The sequence below is a fragment of the Macrobrachium nipponense genome, chromosome 20 (genome assembly GCF_015104395.2).
Source record: "Macrobrachium nipponense isolate FS-2020 chromosome 20, ASM1510439v2, whole genome shotgun sequence".
NCBI lineage: Eukaryota > Metazoa > Arthropoda > Malacostraca > Decapoda > Palaemonidae > Macrobrachium > Macrobrachium nipponense.
In genome coordinates this window covers 59,148,232-59,172,863 of record NC_061089.1, presented here as the reverse complement: position 1 = coordinate 59,172,863, position 24,632 = coordinate 59,148,232, and the positions used below count along the sequence as shown (strand labels likewise).

At 36.8% G+C, this 24,632-nt stretch overlaps 1 protein-coding gene across 2 annotated transcripts in view; it reads left to right on the top strand.

Annotated features, from left to right (window-relative positions):
* The window catches only part of LOC135226294 (ubiquitin carboxyl-terminal hydrolase 2-like), a 186,479-nt gene that overhangs the window by 149,535 nt on the left and 12,312 nt on the right, over positions 1–24,632 (top strand). For both annotated transcript variants that reach the window (XM_064265738.1, XM_064265736.1), the window contains 6 exons: positions 14,330–14,455; positions 16,378–16,504; positions 16,939–17,170; positions 17,465–17,711; positions 20,212–20,290; positions 23,943–24,171. In XM_064265738.1, coding sequence (XP_064121808.1) covers positions 14,330–14,455; positions 16,378–16,504; positions 16,939–17,170; positions 17,465–17,711; positions 20,212–20,290; positions 23,943–24,171 — 1,040 coding nt within the window. The remainder of the gene's footprint in view (positions 1–14,329; positions 14,456–16,377; positions 16,505–16,938; positions 17,171–17,464; positions 17,712–20,211; positions 20,291–23,942; positions 24,172–24,632) is intronic.

Genomic DNA, 24,632 nt, shown 5'->3' with positions numbered 1-24,632 from the left:
AGGTAGGTATGTATGTATGCGTTAAAAGGACAGGATGCATGTAATGACTTACAAGGCGTTGTCCAAGAGTGAGAGGATGATGAGGGAGAGAGAGAGATGGGGGCGGGGTAGGGGTGGGGGGCGAGAGATGGAGAAATGCCTTGCCTGTGGGGAATATGTGGGACAAGGTCGGACTTAGTCGGCGCGTTGCTCCTGTAGCGCCCATTTAATTCCGCCATGATTCTGCTGCAGTGTTCTTGAACTATGACAAAAAAAGAAGAAAAAAGAGACTATGAAAATCGAAGTTGTGGATTGAAGCCATGGGTTGTGCCAAGAATCTAATTCCCCCTGTCAGACAGACCGAAGGTGGAGTGTCCTTACTATGAACCCCGTCTATGTGATTATTTCAAGGCAGTCTTTCTAAAGGCAAAAAGTTCGCTGCTCAGTGACTCCGACTTCGTTAGATCTGATAGAATAGGGAGAAGTACCATTCGTAACGCTTTCTCAAGGTTCGGTATGAAGTCTCCTTCAGCCTTACTCTTTTATCACTTGTGTAGTACCCTTTTTTTTCTGCCGTAAAATGAGCGAGTGTACTTCCTAGTGATGAAAGATCAAGCCTACTTCGATTTGTATGAATCTCTCTCTCTCTCTCTCTCTCTCTCTCTCTCTCTGTTTTTAAAGACGTATGGTTTTAATTCGATATTCATAGTAATATCGTAGGTTTTGTTTGCCTATGCCATATAGATTATATATATAAATTTATACATGAATGTGTGTCTGTGTGTGCTCGTACATAAGTGAGCTCAGCATGTATGATTGTTTTTTAACTTTAGTGTTTAAGCGAAAAATAATAAAAACTCTCACTGTTGAATAAAAGAAACGTAGAAAAAAGGCTGTTTGGCTGTCAGCGCCTGATGATAATGGTAATTTTTCATTATGATAATGGCAGTGAAGTTGTTGATTAAAATGTAGTTTAAATTTTTTACTTGTGACAAATTTTCACAATGAGAACAGTGCTGGGGAAATGGAAGGAATAATAAGTATTTTGTTTGAGGTAATGACGATGAATTTGTTGCTTTCGAAATTACTATACATCTATAGTAGATGAGATAATCTGTATTTTTTTTTTCTCATACTTGAGAGCCATTACTATTTGTCTTAAGACTCCGTTAACCATGAGAGTGTTTTTATTAAAACTTTGAGAACCATAACAGTTTGTTGTAACACTTGGAGAAGGACGACAATTTCTTGGTGGCTCAAGCTTAACATTTCTTGCCACTTCGAGAATCATGACAGGTTATAACAATCTATAGACCTTCGGTTATAACGAACCAAATCTGGATCGTACGTACAGGAGACAAACGGGGCCAGGGTACTCTGCCTTTAGGGGCATGGCGGATCCGCATTTGGAGATACCCATTGGTCGGTATTTTTAGGCTTCTAGTAGAAGCCGAATGAAACGAACGGTTCACAAGTATGCTCAGTTATTTTGGGATCCGCTGAAATATGTTTATGCATATTGAGTATTCATAAAACATGCTGACAATTTTAGAGGTTCGTTGTGGGCGTTCGTTTTGGGTTTTGCAAGCCTTACTACATTCATAGCACGTGGAGCTCATTTGGTGGCCATGCACGATAATCTCTGATATGAACCAGTTATCTGGTTGGTGCAGCAATGATAGATGCAAGGATGGTGGTGATGAAAGTTTAAAGATCAATGCTTTTTAGGTCGAATTTTGTGACCTTAGAAATAATGTAAGTTGCGTTGTAAGTGGTATCAAAATAATACGACGATTCTTTGAAAATGGTTGATGAACTTACTTTCATTTTATGAACCTTATTTTTATTTGTTTATCTATTTTAAACAAAGACTTTTATCCTCTCATTATTTTAGATGCCTTGTCTAATAATTTTGTTCTCCTTCTCTCCCAGGTGAGTGAGTGATTTAAGGAACGCTTCGACAAAAGTTATTTCTCGTGAGTATCGACAATAGTTTTTCACGGACATTCTCGTTGTATGTTAAACGGTGGTGTGTGTGTGTGTGTGTGTGTGTGTATGTATGTATGTAAAAACTAGGTCGCGGGGCAGTGTTGGAGCTTCGAGGTCACTTCGTGGCTCGGTATTTTATATAGTCATTGATTGGGCGAGACGGATGGTGTCTGACGCAAGGTCATTGTGATTGTGTGTGAGGGTGTGACCTTCAGAGGTTATTGGTACTTTTCTTACTCATGTGGACTGGTTAAATTATTAAGTTATTTCCACCGACTACTAGTGTTTATTTTAACAACACTATCATATTACTTAGTTTTGTTACTTCGTAGTCTTTATCGTTATCTTCATCGCACTCATATATTTTTATTGTATTTTACTCGTATACTTATATTGTATGCTGTTAAGCGGCATGCTCCCTTCCATGGGCATTGCCACACCATGAGTTCAGGGAACACACCAATTTTGCAAGACCGTGTTAATTCACCTAATCTCTCGTTTGCTACGAATAAGAATTGGTCATTAATATCCAGGCGCGCAAACATTTATGCTGAACATGCTTACACATCGATGAAAACTGTGCAAAACGGAGAGAAGAGAATTACGACTGAATTAAAACTCAAGTAAATATAAATGCTGAGTATGAGGATAGCGGTAAAGGTGTTATTGAGAAGAGAGGGAGAAAAAAAAACCGCACACAAAGCGCCAGGAAGGGGAGGCTCGTACACCGCTTCCTCCTATTTCGTCATCTGCGAAGGAAAATGATCAATGTAGGAAGTGCGGGTACACGACAATTCTTTCATTGCATTCTTTACTACTGTTTGTTTGGCGTTATTCTAGATTTCTTCACACTCGTTTCTTTGATATCGGAGTTTTGTGGCTTTCAAGATTTTGCATGAATGTGACATTTACTCTGTTCTTAGCTTGCTATTTCGCATCATTGTTACGTGAACATAACTTCTTGGTACAGGAACCTTTATTTGCTGTGATTAGTTAACCTTGATATTGTATACACGCGCGCTCAGGGGTAGAAGAGTCAAAATTAGTGTTAGAGTCCATCATGGAATCCCTTCCTCATTCGTATCCTCCATAATGTAGCTTTTCCTCCATCACAATGGTATTATGACGGTATAACGCCTCATCTCATGTACTTTTGTCGTCCACCCTTCCATGGTATACCTCGTCCTTCTGCCCCCTTGATATATTCTTCCCCTTCCTTCCCTCGTTTATTACAATTCCCCCCCCCCCCCCCCCCCCCCCTCATCCGTGACATGACCTTCAGCACCACTATAACTACCTTTACCAGAAATAAGACACCCCTCCCCCCACATCCATCTAATCACCTCTGCTTCCAAGACCAGAATTTGTACTTGAATATATTTTTATCACCCAGTGGACTTATACTTATTCTCATCCATTGTCTTTTTTTATATTTATAGCATTTGTCCTTGAAGGTATAATGTGGAATTTTTTTTTGCTATAGTACTGCGAAACATCAAATTGGTTGTTATGTCAGTTTGTGTTAAAAGTGTGTCTTTAGTGAGCTGATTTGTTTTTACTTTAGATTAATAAATTTTATGAATACTTTTGTTCGTGTCCCTTTAACTAGGTCAGTATTTTGTAAGAAAAAATCCTTACACACACACACACACACACACACACACACACAGAGAGAGAGAGAGAGAGAGAGAGAGAGAGAGAGAGAGAGAGAGAGAGTCTGGATGGAGTTGTCCTTCAGGAGGAAGAGGTCACGAGTGACGATAGTGTACAGATAAGGGAGTTAAGGAGGAATAGGGTTAGGGGGTGGAGGTTGGAAAGGGGGAGATGGATGAGGGAGAGGGAGAAGAATGATGCCTTCTGTGGAGGGGGAGGGAGAAGATTCGAGGTTTGAACGCACGTGACCATGGAGGGGGGGAACAAGGGAGGGGAGGGACGTCCCCCGGAAGTGCAAATAGTCACAGAATGTGCAAGTGTTGGCGGTGTGGAACTTCCCCATCCAGTTTTGAAGCTGCGCCCCGAGGTAGCCAGAAAAGGGTTACACGTCGAGTCATAGGAATGTTATTGGTTTGCAAACTTATTATGTTATTTGTCTGCGAGTTTTTGTGTGTTACTACTACCAGAATATTATATGATGTTATTACTACTACCAGAATATTATATGATGTTATTACTACTACCAGAATATTATATGATGTTATTACTACTACCAGAATATTATATGATGTTATTACTACTACCAGAATATTATATAATTTCAGTCTTGACAGTTTCCCCCCCCCCCCCCCATACTCTCTCTCTCTCTCTCTCTCTCTCTCTCTCTCTCCAGGCGTCAGAAAAACTGAATGTGTGTGCACATACATGCTTACCTGCATATGTAAATTCGTTCATTCCGAGAAACTATTTTGCAACCGCTACAAATTTGGTGGCAACCAGGGCGTGAGTGTGTTGTGAAATTGCCAATAAGACATCGAGTGGACGACTTGCATCTCCTAACTTCCTGTTAACTTCATTAAAAAAAGATTGATGACACACATGTGAATCAATTTTGTAAAAATTAAACGTGGATTTTCAAAATAGACATAAAGCAATTATAAATGTGTGAATTTTGGATAAGAAAATAAATTATTTTTAGATCGAATTGGTTGCTTTTATTGTGAGGTGATAGTTGCATAAGTAAATTATAACGGTAGAGTAATTGCAAATATTTAGGTAGCGTATTAGCTTATTAATCATAGCTGTGATAAAAATGAATAATTGCAGTGTCCAGAATTACTTGAATTGTCAAAACGGACTAAGAAAATTAAACAGGTAATTCGTTTACCAAATGTATTTATATTGAATATTTTTCTCTTCTTTCTAATATACATGTATATTATATTGTATGTACTGTGTGTATATGCATAAGCAACGCTTTCATTTCTGTGTGCTCAGAATAGAGTTGACTGCTAATAATCATGTAATGCTAATTGTCAATATTACCGAGCGCCATATAGCTTCCGTGTGGTTATAAAATATAATTAATATAATTATATAATATGAAGGATATATATATAGTATATATACACACACACACACACACACATATATATATATATATATATATATATATATAAAATGGTATAATTGTTTGTGTGACTGTGTCTGTCTGTCCGTATGCGTTCCGTCGTGGCAGTAACGAGCTCCGTTATTCCTGTGTGTCCTTGGGTTCTTCCTTCCACGAGGAAGAATCTCCTTTTTCAGGTGTTGGTTATTTCCTTGATTGGTTGTCTTTGTTGTTTGATGAGTGTTGTTTTTTCACCTCCTTTGCCAGCCTTAGGTCGAATATCGAGCGGTTTTCTAGGATGGATGTAGACGAGTTCGTATAGATTAGGAGGGTATTATTTTCTGTTTTCCATTCCTATACTTCCCCCCTCCCTCCGTACCTCCATACACGTGTCAATGCCGTGTTTACTCGTGAAAAGGTATTTAGTATGCAATATGCTTGCGTGCTCACTTATCACGTGAGGGTCTTTCGCTCACGTCTCTTCCTCTTCCTAGTAATTTTGTAAGCTAGCTTATTAGCATTAAGTCGTTTCTCCTAAATGGGAGTGGCTTCAGGATTAAAAGTGCTAGAAGGCTTATCATAAACAAGGCGACACCCTACACACATTGCACCATTCACCTCTTATCTTACACGTCCATTCTCGCGTCGTGGATATTAAGACCCTTCCATACCAATACCACTTTCACGACGACTATCCAGTTCGTTTCAGAGCTGCTTCTACTTCTCCCTCTGCCAGTTCCGAATTTAACTTTTCTTTGGCCCGTTACCATCCATTCATTTCAATAAATATATATATATAATATATATATATATAGTATATATATATATATATATATATATATATATATATATATATTACATATGCCAGTCAGTCAGTTATACTAAAAAGCGTATTGTTCCTGTATATGATTTGAACTTAAGCGCCAGTTATCCTTGCGAGAATTTCTTCGTAAATAAATAAAGGTGCATACATGGAAATTAGCAACCCTGAAATGAGATGATCTGGCCACGGGATGTGAAGGCGCATCCGGATCAGAAATTCAATGCTTTGCGCTGGATACTGCCAGAGTAAGGAACCTGTTTGCAACTGAAATTAGAAGATGAAAAAAGAAGTCGAGGGGGCATCAGTTGTCAGGTCTCGTACGAGATTACGAAAAAAAAAAACTCTGGGAACTCGTTTCAAAGGGCAGTCAGCGATATGGAATCGCACAGCGATTTTAGTCTTGTAGATTTTATTGAAAGTTTTTGCGTTAAGGTATCATGTGAGTTTTAACTGATATTTTAAACTGATATTTTCGTATGTTTTTGAAGGATTTTTCATCCGTAAGTCGCTTCATTTTTCAGAGAAAATAATAGATCGGTTATCCCCACGGGCGTTCTCAAATTTCCAAGCCAAGGGAGGATCTCTAGATTGGTTAAAAGTAAAAAAAAAAAAACAAAAAAAAAAAAAAATACTTGCAGCCAGTTTCCTCGCGATTAATGATAATAATAATAATGTTATTACTGTTACATGACTCCACCTGCGACTAAACTTGTTTTTCTTGGGTGCTATTATTTCGTATGTAACGTGGTTATCAAGATTCTGTCACTGATCGCTGTCTCCGCCGTCATTGTATTGATGGAGAAAGCCGTGGGCCTCTGTAATATTAATACGCCGATGTTGACAGAACATAACAAAAAGTTATGCTTAGAGAGAGAGAGAGAGAGAGGGAGAGTGGGGTTGGTGGTGGAACGGAATAGATAGTGGGGGCGATGGGGTAGGTCGGGGAGGCGTTTGACAGCCGTAGATATGCCGAGCTTTAACAGTAGCATTAAATTTAGCTTTTATTTTGCATGTAAGTTTTTTAATTATTTGCGTGCCCTTTTCTAGATATTTATGAGAGAGAGAGAGAGAGAGAATGATTATTGGATGTCATTAGAACCTGTAACATGAACTCAATAATTCAAACTATGATCGAGAAACTTCGTGATATAAACTAATTCTTGGGAATTTCGAAAAACACGGAAAATAGTATCTGGAATATTTCTTAACATGTCTTGAGTCTTTGCCTCAGTTTGAATATACGCGACGTACTGTATGGTTGCTCTGTAGGTAAAAGGTCAACGGTATCTCTATTTGCATGTTGTTTCAGTTTCATTCATTGTCACCAAGGGAGATGACTTTTTTTTTTTTTTTTTTACTTGTTTTTCTAGCACGTAATGTCTTTTATAGGGTGAGTTTGTAGTGCAAGGTCGATCTATAAGGAAAAGTCGGGGAAAGGCTTAGCGCCCTCTTACACAGAGTAGGTCACGCTACGGAATCAAGATCAGATATTTCGTAAGTGGTTTTGAACGGCCTATGTATATATATATATATATATATATATATATAGATAATAGATATATATATATATATATATATATAATGTGTGTTGTATACTAGTATATTTGTTTGGTTGTTATAAATGATTATATTCATTAATTTAATTTATTATGTACATACAAGAATGGAGATGACGTAAGTTATTTTGTTAATCACGTTAATTCATTGCTGAGGAAGAGAGAAAATAGAGGGGGATAACTTTGTAATGACAAAATGCATCTACCATGCACCTCTGCATATTTTGAATCGTTCCCTGCTTGTGCCATATCAAGCTGTGTGTAAAGTTCACAGACCTTGGCGGCCATGCAAGAGATGTTCATTGGTGAAAGGCTTTTGTCGATTCTTCGTGTTGTCCCAAGTGACCCGACCTCTGCGTTTTACATTCTTTTATTCGTAGGTGGAAGTTGCTCTATAGGAAGTTTATTTGCGGATTTGCGTCTTCACCTCCATCGACGCTCCCTTAAACTAGTCTATAATTGTCAGGTGGGCCGTTAGTGAAATTAGCCTTTGTGCTAAAACCTACCTTATTACGTTGGAATTAAAACGCTTTTGTATGTAACTAAAAATGTGACAGGATTTGTTTTCAGTTTTGAACTACACCGATTTAGTAAAAATGCGAAACTTTCCCCCTTCCAATAACAGTTATTGACGGCACTACTACTACTACTACTACTACTACTACTACTACTACTACTACTACTACTACTACTACTATACTACTTCTTCTTCTTATTATTATTATTTGTTGGACGAGTCTTCTCAACTTTGTTGATTTTATCAGTATTTAATATAAATAGGTTACATTATCTGTGGGATATGAGGAAAGTTGCATATCACCAGGATAATGACCAGCCCATTGAAATTAGGTCAACGCTTAATAGGTTAGTCCTTGATGACCACCCAAATCCAGAGGATTTAAACTTGGTCCCTGGTCGGTCTTCCAAATGGTTTATTTCAACAAAAATACTGTTGTACAGTTTGTGCAATCCTTAGAGAGAACGAAATCAAACGAGATATTTTATTGGTGTAAAGCCTTGGCAACGCCATATATGGTTTTGGGTAAAAGAAAAAAAATTGTGTTGACAGTTGTGCACATTATATCGAGTTATGTTCGTTCGTTTTATAAAAGAGCAGATTTTAATTGTTTTATCATCTAAGTAGGGTTAGCCATTCTACTCGCTTTCATTGGGACTCCTATAGCTACCGTATTCAGATAATAACGGATTTATGAACGAAATTTATAAAAATGGTGAAAACCAACCATCGCCGAAGTAATGTTTTGTTTATGTTAGAATGGTTTTCAGTGAATTTTCAATGGAATATATTCCGAGATCTTTCAATGGAATATATTCCGAGATCATAAGATTTTTTTTTTTTTTTTTTTTCTAACATGAAGTCGAACAATGAGGTGGGAACCGAGTCAGAAAGTTAGGCACGTTGTTCAGGTAGGATATGAAAGAAGAGTATTTCATTTGTTTTGTTGAAAGACTGACCTCCTTAACAACTTTTCAGTGTCGTATATCATTCGCCCAATCCTTGGAAGTCGTATATCATTCGCCCAATCCTTGGAAGTAGGGAACAGGTTATTTTATTTGTAGCTCTTATAAGTAACATTGTAGCAGTCATTTTTAAATTCAGTATTCAGTTGCTGAATGTAAGTGGAGTGCCAAGTTAGGGGAAAATCTTTCATTGCCTCATTTACTTTTCAATCCACTGTGTGAAGTTCATCATTCATCTTGATCAGAATACAGTCGTGAAAGTGACAACGTACACGAGGGTTGTTATGAGGGTGGATATGAGTGAATAGAGAAGTTTATTTTTATCAGTGTATCACTAAATGGCAGAAAGGAAGTAATGTCACTCAATTACAAAATTTGTGTGTGAAAGCTTCTTTATACCTGAAATGAATAATGCGATCAGACATGCAAGTGAAGCATGTAGGCAATTTGAACCTAGAACAAATTTTAAGTCAGGTGAGAGAGCATTTGAACATTGCGCACCAAGACAAATACCGCCTGAAATGAAGATCATACAAGAAGAAAGCAAATTTAAAAAAGCACTACAAGACTTATTGTGCAGGAGTTACGATACTGACGATTAAAACACTAAACGACAATTATAAAATATAAGAAGCAACTTAATTTGAAATCGCACAAGGGCCCGCCAGAGAGGGAATCATCCCTGTGGAGGGCTGTACTTAAAACCAAAAAAGTAATCAAGTAAAGCAGCTAAGAAGGTCCTCTCGCTAGTTAGGTTAGCTGCTTTATGATGTAAACATTTGAAGGTAGATGCGAATTTAAACTTTCTTGGTGTGGCTTTTGATTCCCGTTTTGTAATTTCTTGAAACAGTTTTGATTCACTTGACATTTACTTTTATTTGATTATGACCTAGAATTTTGATAACATTTTTAGTATCGTAATGTGTTCAATAGATTGGTATGATTTGGTGTTACCTTAGCACCACCACCTTGTGTTGATGGTGACAGTAATGAAAGGTTCATGGAATGTGTTGCTTGCTATTGTCATTGTAAACAATGACGGCCGTGAGGGAATGTCATTTTGCGAGTAAAGCTTAAGAGGAATTCAAATCGTGTCCAGGAAAAACATGTCAGTAATGCTCATTTTTGTAAAATTCATCGTTTCATTCTGTTTATGGACACCCTCTCTATCTTAGTACTGACATCATTATGCACATTATACATCATCATACACATTAGCACAAGTGTTCATGTGATAATTGCAACCAGGCTTAAATTTTCGAAGTAAGAGATTCTGTATCTAATCAAGGTACATAAATGTGAAATGTTTTTTTTAACTTACAGATTAAATGTTTTGAATGCTGTGGGGCTTATGATACTAAAAATTGTTATCTCAGGAGTTATCGCTTTCTGACTGCGTTTGACGAGCTGATGACGTGTCTGATAAAGGCCTAGCAGCTTTGAAAAGATGTTATTGCGAATGTTATCTTCCATTTACTGTCTCAACTATCTGGTATTCGCGTATTAAACGGCTGAAGTGTATAATATCTCCGTGGGCCCCGTTGGTGTACCTCGTGGCCGGTAGTGCCAGCTAGAGCCTGTGCGTTCTCCGGGGGCACTTGCGGCAGGGGGACATTTAGTTGCCGGTTACTTGGCGTCGGTGTGTGCCCTATACCCACCACACTGCTAAGTATCTGGAGGCAGCCCTGGCAGACTGCACTATACTCTTTGCAAACTGAAAGTCGTTTTTGAGTGTTAAAGTGATGTTCGGAAGAGTGGTCGTTTCGAGGCAGATCGTGTGGCTCCTACAGATGGCGCCCAACCGCAGCAGATGATTCATTCGGCGATGGAGAGAGAGCAAACTGTATCGATGTCACAACCAAAGTGACATGCGAACAAACACTCACAGCCGTCGCCAAGTCACTCCCTCTCCCTCCCCTCCCCCTCCTTTCCCTTCCCCAGGCGGTGCCAGGGCAACCACCCCCTACCCCAAACATCGCACAGGCCACCTATCCATAATATTCCGGTCCATTTGGGAGGCTTTGCCTGTTGTCTTTTTTGCGATATTGATTGGTGGACTCTTGATATTGCTCCTGAACTACCAACAGTACGCACAACGAGCTAAGAAGACTCCGGTGCGGTACCCTCCCAAAGGGCAACGTCGCTACAGAAGGCGTGGTAAGGTAGGCACTAGCAAGAACGAGTTACTACTGACATAGGCACTCAACACCCTCTCTCTGTGATGAAGCTGATTTTCCGCCCTTGATGTGCAGAGTAATAATTATGTCCTTAGAGTGTAAATGAACGTTTCATTTAAAACGAGTTTCTTGGACTTCTGCCCGGCCGGTGTTTAACCCAGTTGCTGTCTACTAGCTTTTCCTCATCTTTGCTCCTGTCCCAGTTGCTTTAGTCTCTCGTTTTAAAGTTTACAGTAATTGAAGGGTTGCCAAAACTTCAGTAGAGGAGCCATCACTTTTCGCTTATATGTTTCCCATATCGGTGTATTGGCTGTTTTAAGTAAGTTTTCCCAAAAGAAATCGTAGATGCCCTCGGCACGTCGCCTGCAATGCCGTGCTTCATACCTCCTTGTTCTCGCTATGGATGAATGCGTGGGAGCAGGTTTAGTACACTTCAAATTTGCCCTGATTATATATATATGAATATACTATATATATATATATAGATATATATATATTAATATATATAATATATAACTATATTATATATATAACACCTATATATACTTATATATTAATAAGATATATATATATATTATATATATAGATGATCTTTACTAACCTTTTATGAAAACTTGCATGGGGCGTTACCAATCTTGTTGCACTTTTGGCATCAGTATAATCGAGATTACCTACAGAATAATTCTAGATAATGGTGGTGATAGCCGTATCTGAGCATTATATCTTCAGGAGTCTCTTTAATGCCAAGTAATTTTATCATGTTATTTTTCCAGCGATTAGATAGGGAATGTCACGTGATCTATGAATCTGCTCTTAGGGCAGTATTTAGACCCGTAATAAAACTCCCCCGAATACCGTCATCTTATGTAATTTCTTTGAGGCGAAATCTTTTGAAAGACTTGACAATTCTTGTAGATGACATTGTGCTTGGTATTGTTATATTTTAAAGTACGTATTGTAATCGCAATTCTGCTGTTGCATTTTTTTGCATTTACAAAATACAGAAAACATACGAACCTTATTTTAAAAATATCGCACAAAGCAAGCATTTATTGGACTAATACAACATAATTATAAAACCTTCTAAAGAGGCCTCTCTAGGGAGAAGGGATGAACGGACGATGGGATGAACGCAGGATAAAGTGCCTATTAAATAAGATCCTCGTAACAGCAGACATTACGCAATATGTGGCATTAGATAACAAAACCGACCTCAGCTCAGTATCGGCGTTCGCTGGTTCACTCAGCAAAATGCAGCCGTTAACAGAATCTAAAAGTGTAGCATTTTTACTCTTGTACAATCAAATAAAAATTTTTACCATTTTTAATGTGAAGATAAAGTTTGGAGGAAGTCCGCTGCTGTCATTGAAATGTTTGGGTAAAGTTTTCTTTTTGTTTCCGTACATAACGTATAAGCAAACGGGCTGCATCCTTAGACGACATTCGAATCTCATTTATTAATAGGATTCGTGTATGTGTGATTACTTGTATTGGTGTATAAAACTGTATTATTAGGTGGAAGCCAACAAATTGCCACCATTTTGGGATAACAAAAGAAGCACCATCTCTCTCGGTTATGCAGAGCTTGGAAATTTTTATGATTATATCTCTAAGTACTATCTGTAAGTTTATCAATCTGCTCAGATTCATTATCGCATCTTTCCTCCACACTGCCGTAGAATGTGGGTTACCTCATTGTTACGAGCGCAAAACGGTATAGCGGTCATGTGAGCACAGGGGGGGAACCTGAGGGGCATAAATTAATATCTTCATTTGCTCATTCTCTGCGAAGTCACTTGCGCCAAACAGAGCAAAGCTTGTTTGTCGTCTCAGGAAATGAATGGTTTTAGTGACGGTTTCATTCTACGGTGATTTCAGGTCTTTGTTTTGGAAATTGTGAAATGTTAAAAGAAGTAGTTTTTAGATTTAAAAAGACATCGAGAAAGATCATGGACTTTTCTTGGCAACCTCATTAGTTTGCAGGGCGATGGTTGCGTAAAGTCATTGCTCGATATTTTTGTTCTCAAAACGTGCATTGCTTTATTTAAGAGTTCTATTTATGGGATTGCGCGATGTCCGCTATCCTTAGATGCTAGTTTTACGCAACCAACAGACCCGCTCTCTCCCTCTCTCTCCGTAGTAGAGTGTAACTTGATCAAAGGTCCGTTTTATTGCTGTGCTAAAAGTAAAATGGTATCTTTTAATTCTTCATTTCCTTATAACCAGAAATTTTCGTAAGGAGCTCTGATCACGAGAATGATTTTGTCGACACTTTTCGACAAACTCGTGCAATTTGTTTCAAGTTTGTTGGGGGTTATATCATAGCCGGGTGATGTTAGTTCTCAGGACGTGATTTCGGCCGCTGCAGTACGTAATAGAAAAATTGCCATCTCATGGCGTCGTCTCTTGTACAGTGACTGTCTCCTCAGCCGCATTTTTAATCTCTTGGCATCGCCCAAGGCCATTGCCATCAGCAACATTGACAACAACAGCATTTAACAAAACAGTTTTTGCTCAGATATAATTTGTGCGATGTTTCGTTCTACGGGGAATTGATTGTGGTTATATATGGTCACTGCAGTTTAGCAGCTGTGTTGAAATGTGTAGCAATTATATTAGGAAAGGCATTGTTGAATTAACATCCGATGATCCGATTCAAATCTATATCAGACGTGGCCAAGGTACATGCAAGCGCACACGTTTCTTTAACCAAAGAAATTCAATTTGATACTAGTATTAGTGCAATAGTCATTTTTTTTATTATGTGACCAGACCTAACTAGCTGTGCCATAAATTCAAGCATGTTATTTAAAAGCAAATTTTAACTAACCTTAGGGAAAAACTATTGATTGTTTCATCTACGCGATAGGCTTTCTTTTATTGTCTGCAAGTGTTTCCCTGGGGGAATTTCGATAGCTGGAAAAGTCCAGAATGTCGCTACAAGTTTTAATTCTCTATATATATATATATATATATATATATATATATATATATATATATATAGTATATATATATAATATATATATATATATATATATATATATATATATATATATATATATATATATATATATATATATATATATATATATATATATATATGTGTGTGTGGTGTCCTGTAATTTAGAGAGAGAGAGAGAGAGAGAGAGAGAGAGTAATTGGTGGATGATCAAGCCTTGGAGTAGTTTTCCACTAGTTTGCTTTACTATGATTAGTAGATAAGAATCGCACCATCTTTTCATAGTTATAACATTTCTTGATCATTTCCTTTGCATTGCAGGATGAAGGATCCCCTCCTCGCCGACATCAGACCACCATAAGCAGCAATAGTTGCAGTAGTAGTGCTGGTGGTACTTCCCTTAGCGAAAATAATGGCCTTGTGGGTCTACGAAATATTGGAAATACGGTAAGTGTAGTGAGGCAACTGCATAGAATGAATGAAAATCGCCAGCTTTGATAGGGTCGTCTGGCGTTTATATGAGAGATGTTCGTTATTTATATCTGCGTCATGCTCACAGGAATTGTTTGTGCCCATTGAAGTATTTCTCTAATGAGTTATCAGTAAGATTCAAGCTCTTAATTATGTATTGTAAGTTATAAATAAATGGAGCACCCATGGTACACAAGACAGTCGCCACATGTCTACCAGACAATGTCTTTATTCTGGATTCATCCGGAAATCGTTGTTTTTAAAAGCTGAGAGGATAATAATCAAGTCGTTCACCGTAACTTTCTTCGAAGCAGGATGAAACTGGTCAAGTGACCTCATACTACATCGACGGGAGAAACTGTTTTTGTTTCTTCATATGATCATTGTTGTACAGATAACATAAATGCATGTATAACTTGAGTAAAGCCCTAATTATTATTTAAAAAAAGAAAAGCCTTCGTAAACAGCGTTCGTGAGACAGAAAAATAACCCGTCTACCGCACGGTACGAATTCATAGTCAATCCATCCACCCTAAAATAATATTAGAACTTTAACGTTTATGTTATTTTACCTTTCAGATAACATAACCGTCATGTTTAGTGTTTTATGACGTAATCATCTCTGTGGTAAGGGTTTTGTAATCACACATAGGGTAGACCTCCAGGTTTACGCGATCGTACAAGACAGCTTTCATAACTTATGTCAAATGATTGGATTGTCACACAAGGACAACCCAGTCTTGAGAATATTTTCATTGTTACTACTTGACGGTTGGTTGTAACTATTAACATAATAAAACTTACCATTTGATAACAACAGTAGTATCATAAAACTTTTATCGATTTGATGGTGACAGTTTAATTTTTCTTTATCAAACCCCTGTACAGCATTTACATTCAAAATTTAGGAAAGTTGCCTGATGCATCATTCCAGGCTTATATAATGTATACAACACAGTGCTGGTAAAAAGTAAAAGTACGCACAGTTATATCAGAGAAAAAGTTGCATGCTGCTCACATTTACTAGCTGAGGTATAAACAGTAATCTATTTATAATATACGTATATACATTTAAATATCAGGTCCTTCCTTATCTTGCGATATACACTTCTCATACTGTATTTTGTCATTAAAATATACTGTATTTTGTCATTAAAATATTCATTTCTTACAAATGATTTGTAAATGGAACTTAGGCAATAATACTAATAATAGCCTTCAGTAATGATCTTGAATGATTGATAATTATATATATATATATACTGTATATATATAATTTTGTTTTTATGAATTTCCATAATCAGGTGGCATAAGTGGCATGGATGCATCATTAGTAAAACAGTTGCATGATTGATTGTGATGAATTAATATTTGTTTCAATAATAGCAGCATCAAAACTAAGATACCCAACTTCTTTACGATTTTAAGGCTAATTAATTTATTTTCCCATTTTAATAAAGCATAATAGATGTGAAGGTATGATTTCTCATGAAGCAATTCAGGTTTGTTTTAGAAAGTTACCCTATAGATTCTTGACAGTTGAAAAATTGTCTGATAACTTTCATAAAGAGGCACCAGCCATATATAATAAATACTAGATCTAAATCTCATAAATTGATCATCAACTACTTAACGTGTTTCCATCCTGTTTATTTTTAATAAAATTGACTAAAGTTATGTGTCAGGCTCTATTTCAACATCTTGGCATATAAAGGGCACTTTCCCTGACATTCAAGAGGTTTATTTAGATATTCGGTAAATGTTAACAGCTTATATACCAAGACACAAACTAATTGTGCATCACATTAAATGTTTTAATTGCTTGAATCACAAATTATTGATATTTGTTCATTCAGCAGAATACTTATATTTTCATTGATGAAATATTTACTTTTCAGTGTTTCATGAACAGTGTTACGCAGTGTTTAAGCAATACACGTTGTCTTCTTGAGTATTTGGTGCAAGATGGGTACTCGTCAGATATCAATACAACAATATCTACAATGAAAGGCGACCTTATTCGAGGTTAGTCATGCTCCTCGTCTTCTTTTGAATAATGACCATTTAGCATTCATGCTTAGTAGAGTTATTATGTGCAGATCTGAATCCATCCAGATTAGAGTACTATTTGGCATTTGAAAGTAGTCTACAAGTGGAATGTTTTTTATTCAGAATTTAATGTATATCCTCTCTCTCTGTCTATATGTATATATGAGTGCAGTTAATGTTAATGGAAGAGGGGTACTGTTATGTTTGGTGTAAACAGAGTTTAAGGAAAAGATAATTTGGTTTGTCCCCCATATTTGATTCTTGATAGGTTTGGTTTTAGGTATTTTTGATACAGTTCTGCTGCATTGCGTATAAGTTCACCATCTAACAAAGAACTATCAGAGTCCCTATAACTAAAGTGAAAGTAGTATGGTAAATAATTAGGATTTTCCCAACAACTATCATTTCAGCCTTTGCCAATCTTCTTACCGACATGTGGAATGAGGGCAGCGACAGCAGTCGTGCCCTAAATACGGGACCATTCAAATCTCAGATTCAGAGATTTGCTCCAGCATTCTCAGGGTACCAACAGCATGATGCTCAGGAATTCTTGCGAAAGCTGCTTGAGGGTCTTCATGAAGATGTTAATCGTGTCATATTGAAACCAAAGCCCATTACTGAGGATATTGATGATGAATTAGAGTAAGTAGAGGCAGTGCTTATCAGTATGTGTGAAGATATATAAATGTAATGGGGTTACCTTTGAAAAGTATCACTATGTCAGTAATGTTTATGAAACCCCTTTGAAAAGTAGCACTATGTACTGTACTGTTTATAAATATTAGCTTTTCCGAGATGTGTAAGCTTTTCCGAGATGTGTAAGCTGTAATAGGTAGGAGAGACTGAAAGTTATTTGCAGCTTTATCTGCTATAATTAGAAGCTCAAAAGGAAATGTTTTCATTTGAGGTTATAATATTTTTTGTTTTCTATTACAGCGACAACCAAAAAGCCATGGAGTCATGGAAGCGTTATTTACGATATGATGACAGCAAAATTGTCGACATGTTTGTTGGGCAGTTGAAGTCCTGCTTGCAGTGTTCTGTTTGTGGTCATTGTTCTGTGACCTTTGACCCATTCTGGGATCTCAGTTTACCTATTCCTAGCAAGTCAGGCCAAGTCAGATTGTCACAGTGCCTTGATCTCTTTACCAAAGAGGAGGTCCTTGATGGAGATGAAAGACCCGTAAGTATACGAACCATTTTGTGTATGAAGTCATGTATACTTGATGTGAATGCCAATGCAGTTTTTGTTCATTAACAAAAGAAAGCTCATTAATTTGCTGAATAAGGTTTGACAATCTTTGACCTAACTGTCAGTGCTGTTTGAACACCTTGTATGTATTGCATATTGGAAAGACAAAAATTTACCATTGAAATGTTTGTTTTTAAGTGATTTTAAAAGTAGTATCCAAGAAAGAAAACAGTGGCATCCAGGTTTGATAACACAGCTTTTTAAAGATAGACATCTAAAGTTTTAAAAGTGCCAGTTTTAAAAGTGAATGACAAAATAGATTTCAGCTAGAAACTGTATCTGAGAAGGAGCTCAGTGTCAGTTAGAACTGCTGTAGTTTCAAGAATTTATATCAGTCTCCTGGAAAAGATGTACTGGGATATAGGGTAACAATGCAGAAACCTTTGATCTGAGATGACACCTAAGATACAGTTAAGAATAGAAGAAAGCAGAAGGTACATGTAGACAAACTTTCTTTAAGGAGCTGAAGAATGCAAAGTGCAAGTAGAATGTGCTACGTGCTGAAGTATGGACGTAAATTTAAAAGATTATGGTGGAAAAAAAAAGTGAGAATATTTAGACAAACAGGCTGATGATGTGGACATGGTCAAGGAGTAGCATTGGTATTAGGTTAGCCCATAGTGGGTGGAAAGAAAGAGAAAAGTATGAGTCCAAAGGAGGTATGGGTCAGACAGAATATGTTTGCGAGGTCATGTATAAGAGGGGTTAATTGTATTGATAACCAAAAGCTGACAACGTCCTCAATGTGTTTATGAATGAAATCAGTCATTGACATGGAATCAATACAGTAATAAAGAGACTTGAATGGAAAACACCAGGCTATGATGGTATCACTGAAGAGATGATGTTTGCTAGAATTGGAAACCATATGTAAGTTACCGAAGAAAGTTGACCGGACTGAATGTGGCTATAGAGGCAGTGCACCAAATGTCTGTTGTAATGTGTTGAAATAAAAGTATTTATTATGCTTATCCTCAATAGGCTGGAGATGGAAATTGATGAAAACTTAGGGATGAACAAGGTGGTTTTTAAAAAAGGCCAGATTTGCACCAATCAGATACAGTATTTGCATTAAGTCATTGTCTAGCAGTATATGAAATATACTGTAAAAATCATCTTCCGATGACTTTCATTCATAATGAGAGGTCATTTACAGCATCCACAGGCCAATATTATGGAAGATATTGGGTCTTTATAGCATTTCCAGGGAATATGTAAATCTAATTTAAATAATCCATGAATGAAGTAGATGCACAGTTAATGTTGATTACCATAAATATTGGGATACTATAGGTGAATGTTATTTCACCTCATCATGAAAAAAAGGGTTAGAGATGTTTAATTAAAAAATAGATTGGAGAAGTAAGAGAAGGCTTAGATTAGAGCAAGGATAGAAACTTGTACTTATAATATGCATAATACAGTTTTAATTAGCAGAATGGCCACAAGATATGCAAACCCCACTTAATAGACTGCATCTATATATGTAGAGAGATGGGACTCAAAAGTACAGTAAATGTAAGAAAAATGAGAATGAGAGAAGACACAAAGGGACTAAGTAACATTAATTGTTTTGGGTTAATCAGATTGAATATTTCAAATATTTATGAAGTGATAAACAGTACAGGATCTCTCTAGGTGGAATCTATTGAAATGCTCATTTGGCAAATCAAACAGTGGGGTGGCTGAATAAGACTTTGGACCCCATAGGTGCAACTAATCCTTCACGTGATATTGTCAGCTGGGCTAGTGTGGGGATCACAAGATTTTGGAGATCCTGACCTACCTGGGTGAGAACTTAGAGAAGAATGGAGGCTGGAGATGTATGGAGGATGAATCAAAGGAAAGACGGTGAATGAATTTCAGAGCCCCTTTTCATCATACAGCAGAGCCAAAGATGATTATGGTTTTATAGTAACTAAATTTTTTAATTGTACAAGAATATGAAATAAACATCTCTACCCTCTTTCCAAAAAGTATTTAAGCAATTTCAATGAAGAAATTAAATGCTCATATGTATTTGCTTGATTTGAGTGAGGATAATTTGCTGACATCTATTAATTTTTACTTGTTGCTTAATATAGAACTCTGCAAATCACATTTAAATTAACTTTGTGTATTATAAAGTTTTTAATAGTTACTTGTAATCAGGCCTTCCTAAGACAAGCCGAGATGTCTTAGGGAGTAAGTACATGGTTCTCAAAATATTTTTAAAGAATTTTTTAATTGTTTTATGGATAACCTATTATTTTACATCATCAAAAGCTCAAGGGGTAAAAATTTGAAGTATGTAATTTTTTGTCATTGGAATCTGGAGGAGTTGAATATAATTAAGCTTTTGTTGAAGGTCATATTTTTTCTTTTGTATAAAATTGAGGCTATTTTTAAATTTCAAAATACTGTCTTTAACAAAGTATTTTCTGTTTTGCAGACGTGTTCCAAATGCAAGGAAAGAAGAAAAATGACAAAGTCATTCAGCATACAGAAGTTCCCCAAAGTTTTAGTCTTACGTATCCTTTTATATATATATAAAGTTTAAGTAATATTTTAGTGTATGATGTGCATTTAGTTGCTAGAGAGTAACTTTTAAAAAAAATATTCTGAACTTTAAAATGCAGACAAAAAAAATCAATTTTCAGATTAAGTAATGTACAAAAATTCAAATTTATTTTTTCTGGAAGTTTAGGTTAATCTTTTTGTGTGTTTAACATCAAAACTGAAATATCCATAATTTTAATGATGTTCGGTAGTTTTCAAGAATTTACAACAACTAATAAAGAAGTTGAAGCAAGTTATTTTAAAAGTTAGTAGTTAAAATTTGAAATTTTTTTTAACGAGTCATCAGGTTCAGTTTCTAGGAAACAGCAACTAACGGACGTTGGCATGCATTCCAGCCATGGCTTTCAATTGAATTATGACTAACTTTAATAAATAAATGAAATATAAACATTCAGTAAATTGGCATCTGATATAACTTGAATGTAAGCAGTAAACAGTGAGGAAGGTATTATATCTATATCTTGAAAGTAGGTTTTCAGAATTTAAATCTAGTAACAAAATGGAGTGTTTCGGTACTACATTTACAGTTAGGCTTGATGTGGTATCTTGAGATGTGATACTAGCTACGGCCTTGACATAAATGAAAAATCTGTTTCATACCCAATTTATTTGGATGATGAAAATTCAAAGAAAGAAACTAAAAATCATATGGAATAGGCACATTTTTTTATTTTGTATATTTGAAATAGGAAATTACCAGTACATTTATGTAACTAATATTTTTTATAAGTAATCTGAGAGGAAAAGAACATGTCTGCCTAGTACGGGTTTTTGCTTTAGCCACTAAGGGTAGAAAGGCAAGGACAAATGATTGTCATGACAGGAACCAGCTTAGTTGTTGATAAACAGATCTTTTAATTGGTAGCAGAACTCCAACTATACACTCTTATTTCATGCTCTTTCTTGTTTTCTACCAAGCAAATTTCATGCATTTTCTATCTTGTTCACTTTCTCTTGCTACCAATTCTGCATATTTGTAGGTCATGACAACAAACCCTTTAATAAATATGTAAGACTTGATTGCAATGTTTAGTTTAAATAGTTCTCTTTTCTTTTCTGGGGAGGTGAGGTTTCGCTTCCTTATTTTTGGATGAAAGGTCTCTTATTTCCCTTTTTAGGGAGTTTTTTACACTTCATTCTATCTCATTGTTAGCTAAAGGTGAGTGGTGTTTGATACTTTACATCCTTGAGCAATGCAGATGCTTGAGTGGATAGTTTGCTGTCATCAGGTTGGCTGCATTATGCATTTTGCACAGCAGAAAATTTTTGCCATTCAACTCAACTGTTAGTGTCTAAGTGCAGGGGCATTTTGGTCCCTGGTCTCATGAATAGCAAAGATGCTTCGTGTATTAGAGTTCCCAACTCGACAGGTAGTGAGAGACCAGTTACAGATAAACTTAAGTTTTCACTTTTCTTTTTCAGTTCTCTGATGGAATATAAGTTCTTAACGTCTTTCTTCTTTGAGGAATAATCTACGTATATTGTTTCTTCCTCCTTGCATGACACTGGCCTCTGACAGAGGGGTTTTCTAATCTGATGTTTCTCTGGTTGAAACACAATGAGAGGGACCCAGCTTTCTTCCCCTGTCAGCCTCTCGTTTGCCTTTCTCATTGAGAAATCCTATTCCTGCAAGGCGGGAATTCACAGTTGCTCCTGAGACTGACTTTTCTCTTAGGGTAGCAAAAGAATATATTTAAGTATCTTTTAGTTTTTTTGGTAAATGTACTTTGAAGGGGGGGGAACACCTATAATTAGTATCATAAAAAGGGGACTTTCTCTATATGAAGTTTTTGTCCAGGTCGCAGAGTTTCCCTTTTACTTATGCCGAGTCAGGTCGTTGTCATTGTGTGATGTAAATACTGGTTTGTACAGTGAGGTATTTCTGTTGTTGGACTGAACCTTTACCGTTAACATGTTCTTTATTTGTCTCAGTGTATGACTTTGGAAGTTTTTTGGCATGCTGTATCTCATGTGGGTTTTGGTAGGATAGAGACCACTCATTTCATTGTTCCTCACAAGGAATTGTCCCTTATGATGAGAGATTGAGTTTCCTCATTCTTCCCTCTGAATCAAAGGTAGAGATCTGGATGAGATACTGCTTTGCTTACCTGTGCCTTTTAGTACTACCTTAAGTTAGAGTGCTTTCTCCTTTCATTAATACTAATTAGCACTAGGAAGAGTTGCCAAGGAACCCTTTCTCTTGGCTTTGTCTCTCTCGTTCTCCTTTGTCCAAGAATTTGTGCAAAGATGCAAATTCCTCAGTTCCAAACCCAAGGTTTGAGTTTCTCGATTCTCACCCCAAGATATTTTAATGGTGGAGAACCAGATGAAATGTTGCTGTGACTAGTTCATCCTGTAAGTGTTTTTTGAGAAGAGTAAAGAACCTCAGATCTGAGTGCAAGGGCCTTTTCATGAGTATAGGACATTGCAGTAAGCAGGTATTCAAACTCCATTTCCTTGTTGCTGCAACGATAGGTAATCTCCAAAGCCTATTATCACTCCCCCTGCCCATGTGCTCATGACATTAGGGGCATTGGGCCCTCTCTGACCTTTCAGAAGAACTCACTCAAACAGGTAGTGATGGCAGCATTCAGGCACCATCAGAATATCTTCACCATGTTCTCCATGTCACCTAAAAGTCCCTTAGACCTTTTTGTTGGGACCTTTGGTGTGGCTCAACAAGAAGTTACTACTGGTAACTGTACAGATATCCCAAGGCTCATTCAAATGCTTTGGCTCAAATGTAAGGCTCTTCAGGGGAGAGGTGGTGCATGCAGTGATCTGTTCATTCTTCCATGATCCTTATCAGCAAGCATGCATACTGGAGTACAAGCTGGATATGAATGAGCACAGCGAAGTAACACTATGAGCTCTATTCTACTAATCTAGAATGTAAACCCCTGTCTCCTCTTCTATAACTTGAAAGGGGTAGGCAAGGTAGAGCCTTCTATCCATCACAAAGGCTGTTGAACATCGGTTTCCTTGCTGCATGGAGGGAGACTAGGGTTCTATGGGATTAGTCCACTGTGATTCTGGTCCCTAATATGCAGAGCACAGGTAGATGGCAGCACTGCACTGCCCTCAGGGTCAGTGGCAACTGTAACACCAATGCCATTCCTAAAAGGTGACTGATTAGCTTGCAAAGATGCTCAGCCCTACTTGCAGACCTAATCTCCCTTTTAAGTTGAGTCTGGATATATGAAAGGCATAGTGTTTGTATTTCCATAGGAACAAATATAAATATTAAAGTAGTAATTTGTATTTTTCTAAGGTATACAAACTGTAGCTTTTCATATTGGAAGCAACCTACCTCATCCAACCTGCTTGTTTTTCCCTTTGTTTTTCATTCTAATTTGGCCTCACCATTGGTTGGTTGAGAATGGGCAAACCTCTTGCAATCCCCAAGTGCATGTGCAAAAGGATACATACATGAAAGGCTATGGTTTGTATACTTAGGAAAAATACAAATTACATAAATTTGACCACCTTAACTAAAATATTCCTTGGTCAAGGAAAATAACATATCCATTAAATTTTTAATAATAATAATATCCAACATGCTTCCATACGTATACTTAAATTTTCCTTAACAAACATCATCAGATCTTAAACGTTTTTCACCTTTGGAACGATGGCGTGGGAAGTTGTCATGTACTGTTGAATTCCCATTGGAAAATCTTGACCTTTCAAAGTTTGCTTCAAGTTCTACTACTTCGCCTTCGTACAATTTGATAGGGGTTGCCAATCATTCAGGAACTACATATTCTGGCCATTACACTGCCTATTGTAAACATCCCTACTCAGGTGCCTGGCATGAGTACAATGATTCAAGGTAAGATATTAAATATTTTATTGTGCAATTTATAAAGCCAGATATTTATATATGTCCCATACAAAAATTATTCATTAATTTTAGCACAGTTATTTACAACAACTGTACTTGTATTTTTTACCTACCTTGTCACTATACCTTGTTCCTACATGAAAACTAACCTTCGGTCTTCACATAAGGAAATAACTTTAGTGCAGGTGGGAACTGGCCATTCAATTCTTAATATGATTGCTAGATAGTTAACTACTGTCCTGGAGGGAAGGTGGGAAGTACCACCCTTCCAACGGACAATACATTTACTTACCTTTGGGCCATCAAACAGTTTGCACGTTTCATGCTAACCAAAATGACAGATTTTTTAATCAATTTGTACTTTTCATAGCTAACAAACCTGAGGTCTTAATAATAGGATAATCTTCTAGTGCTAGCTGGAAACTGGTTAAAAACAATCAAAGACTGTA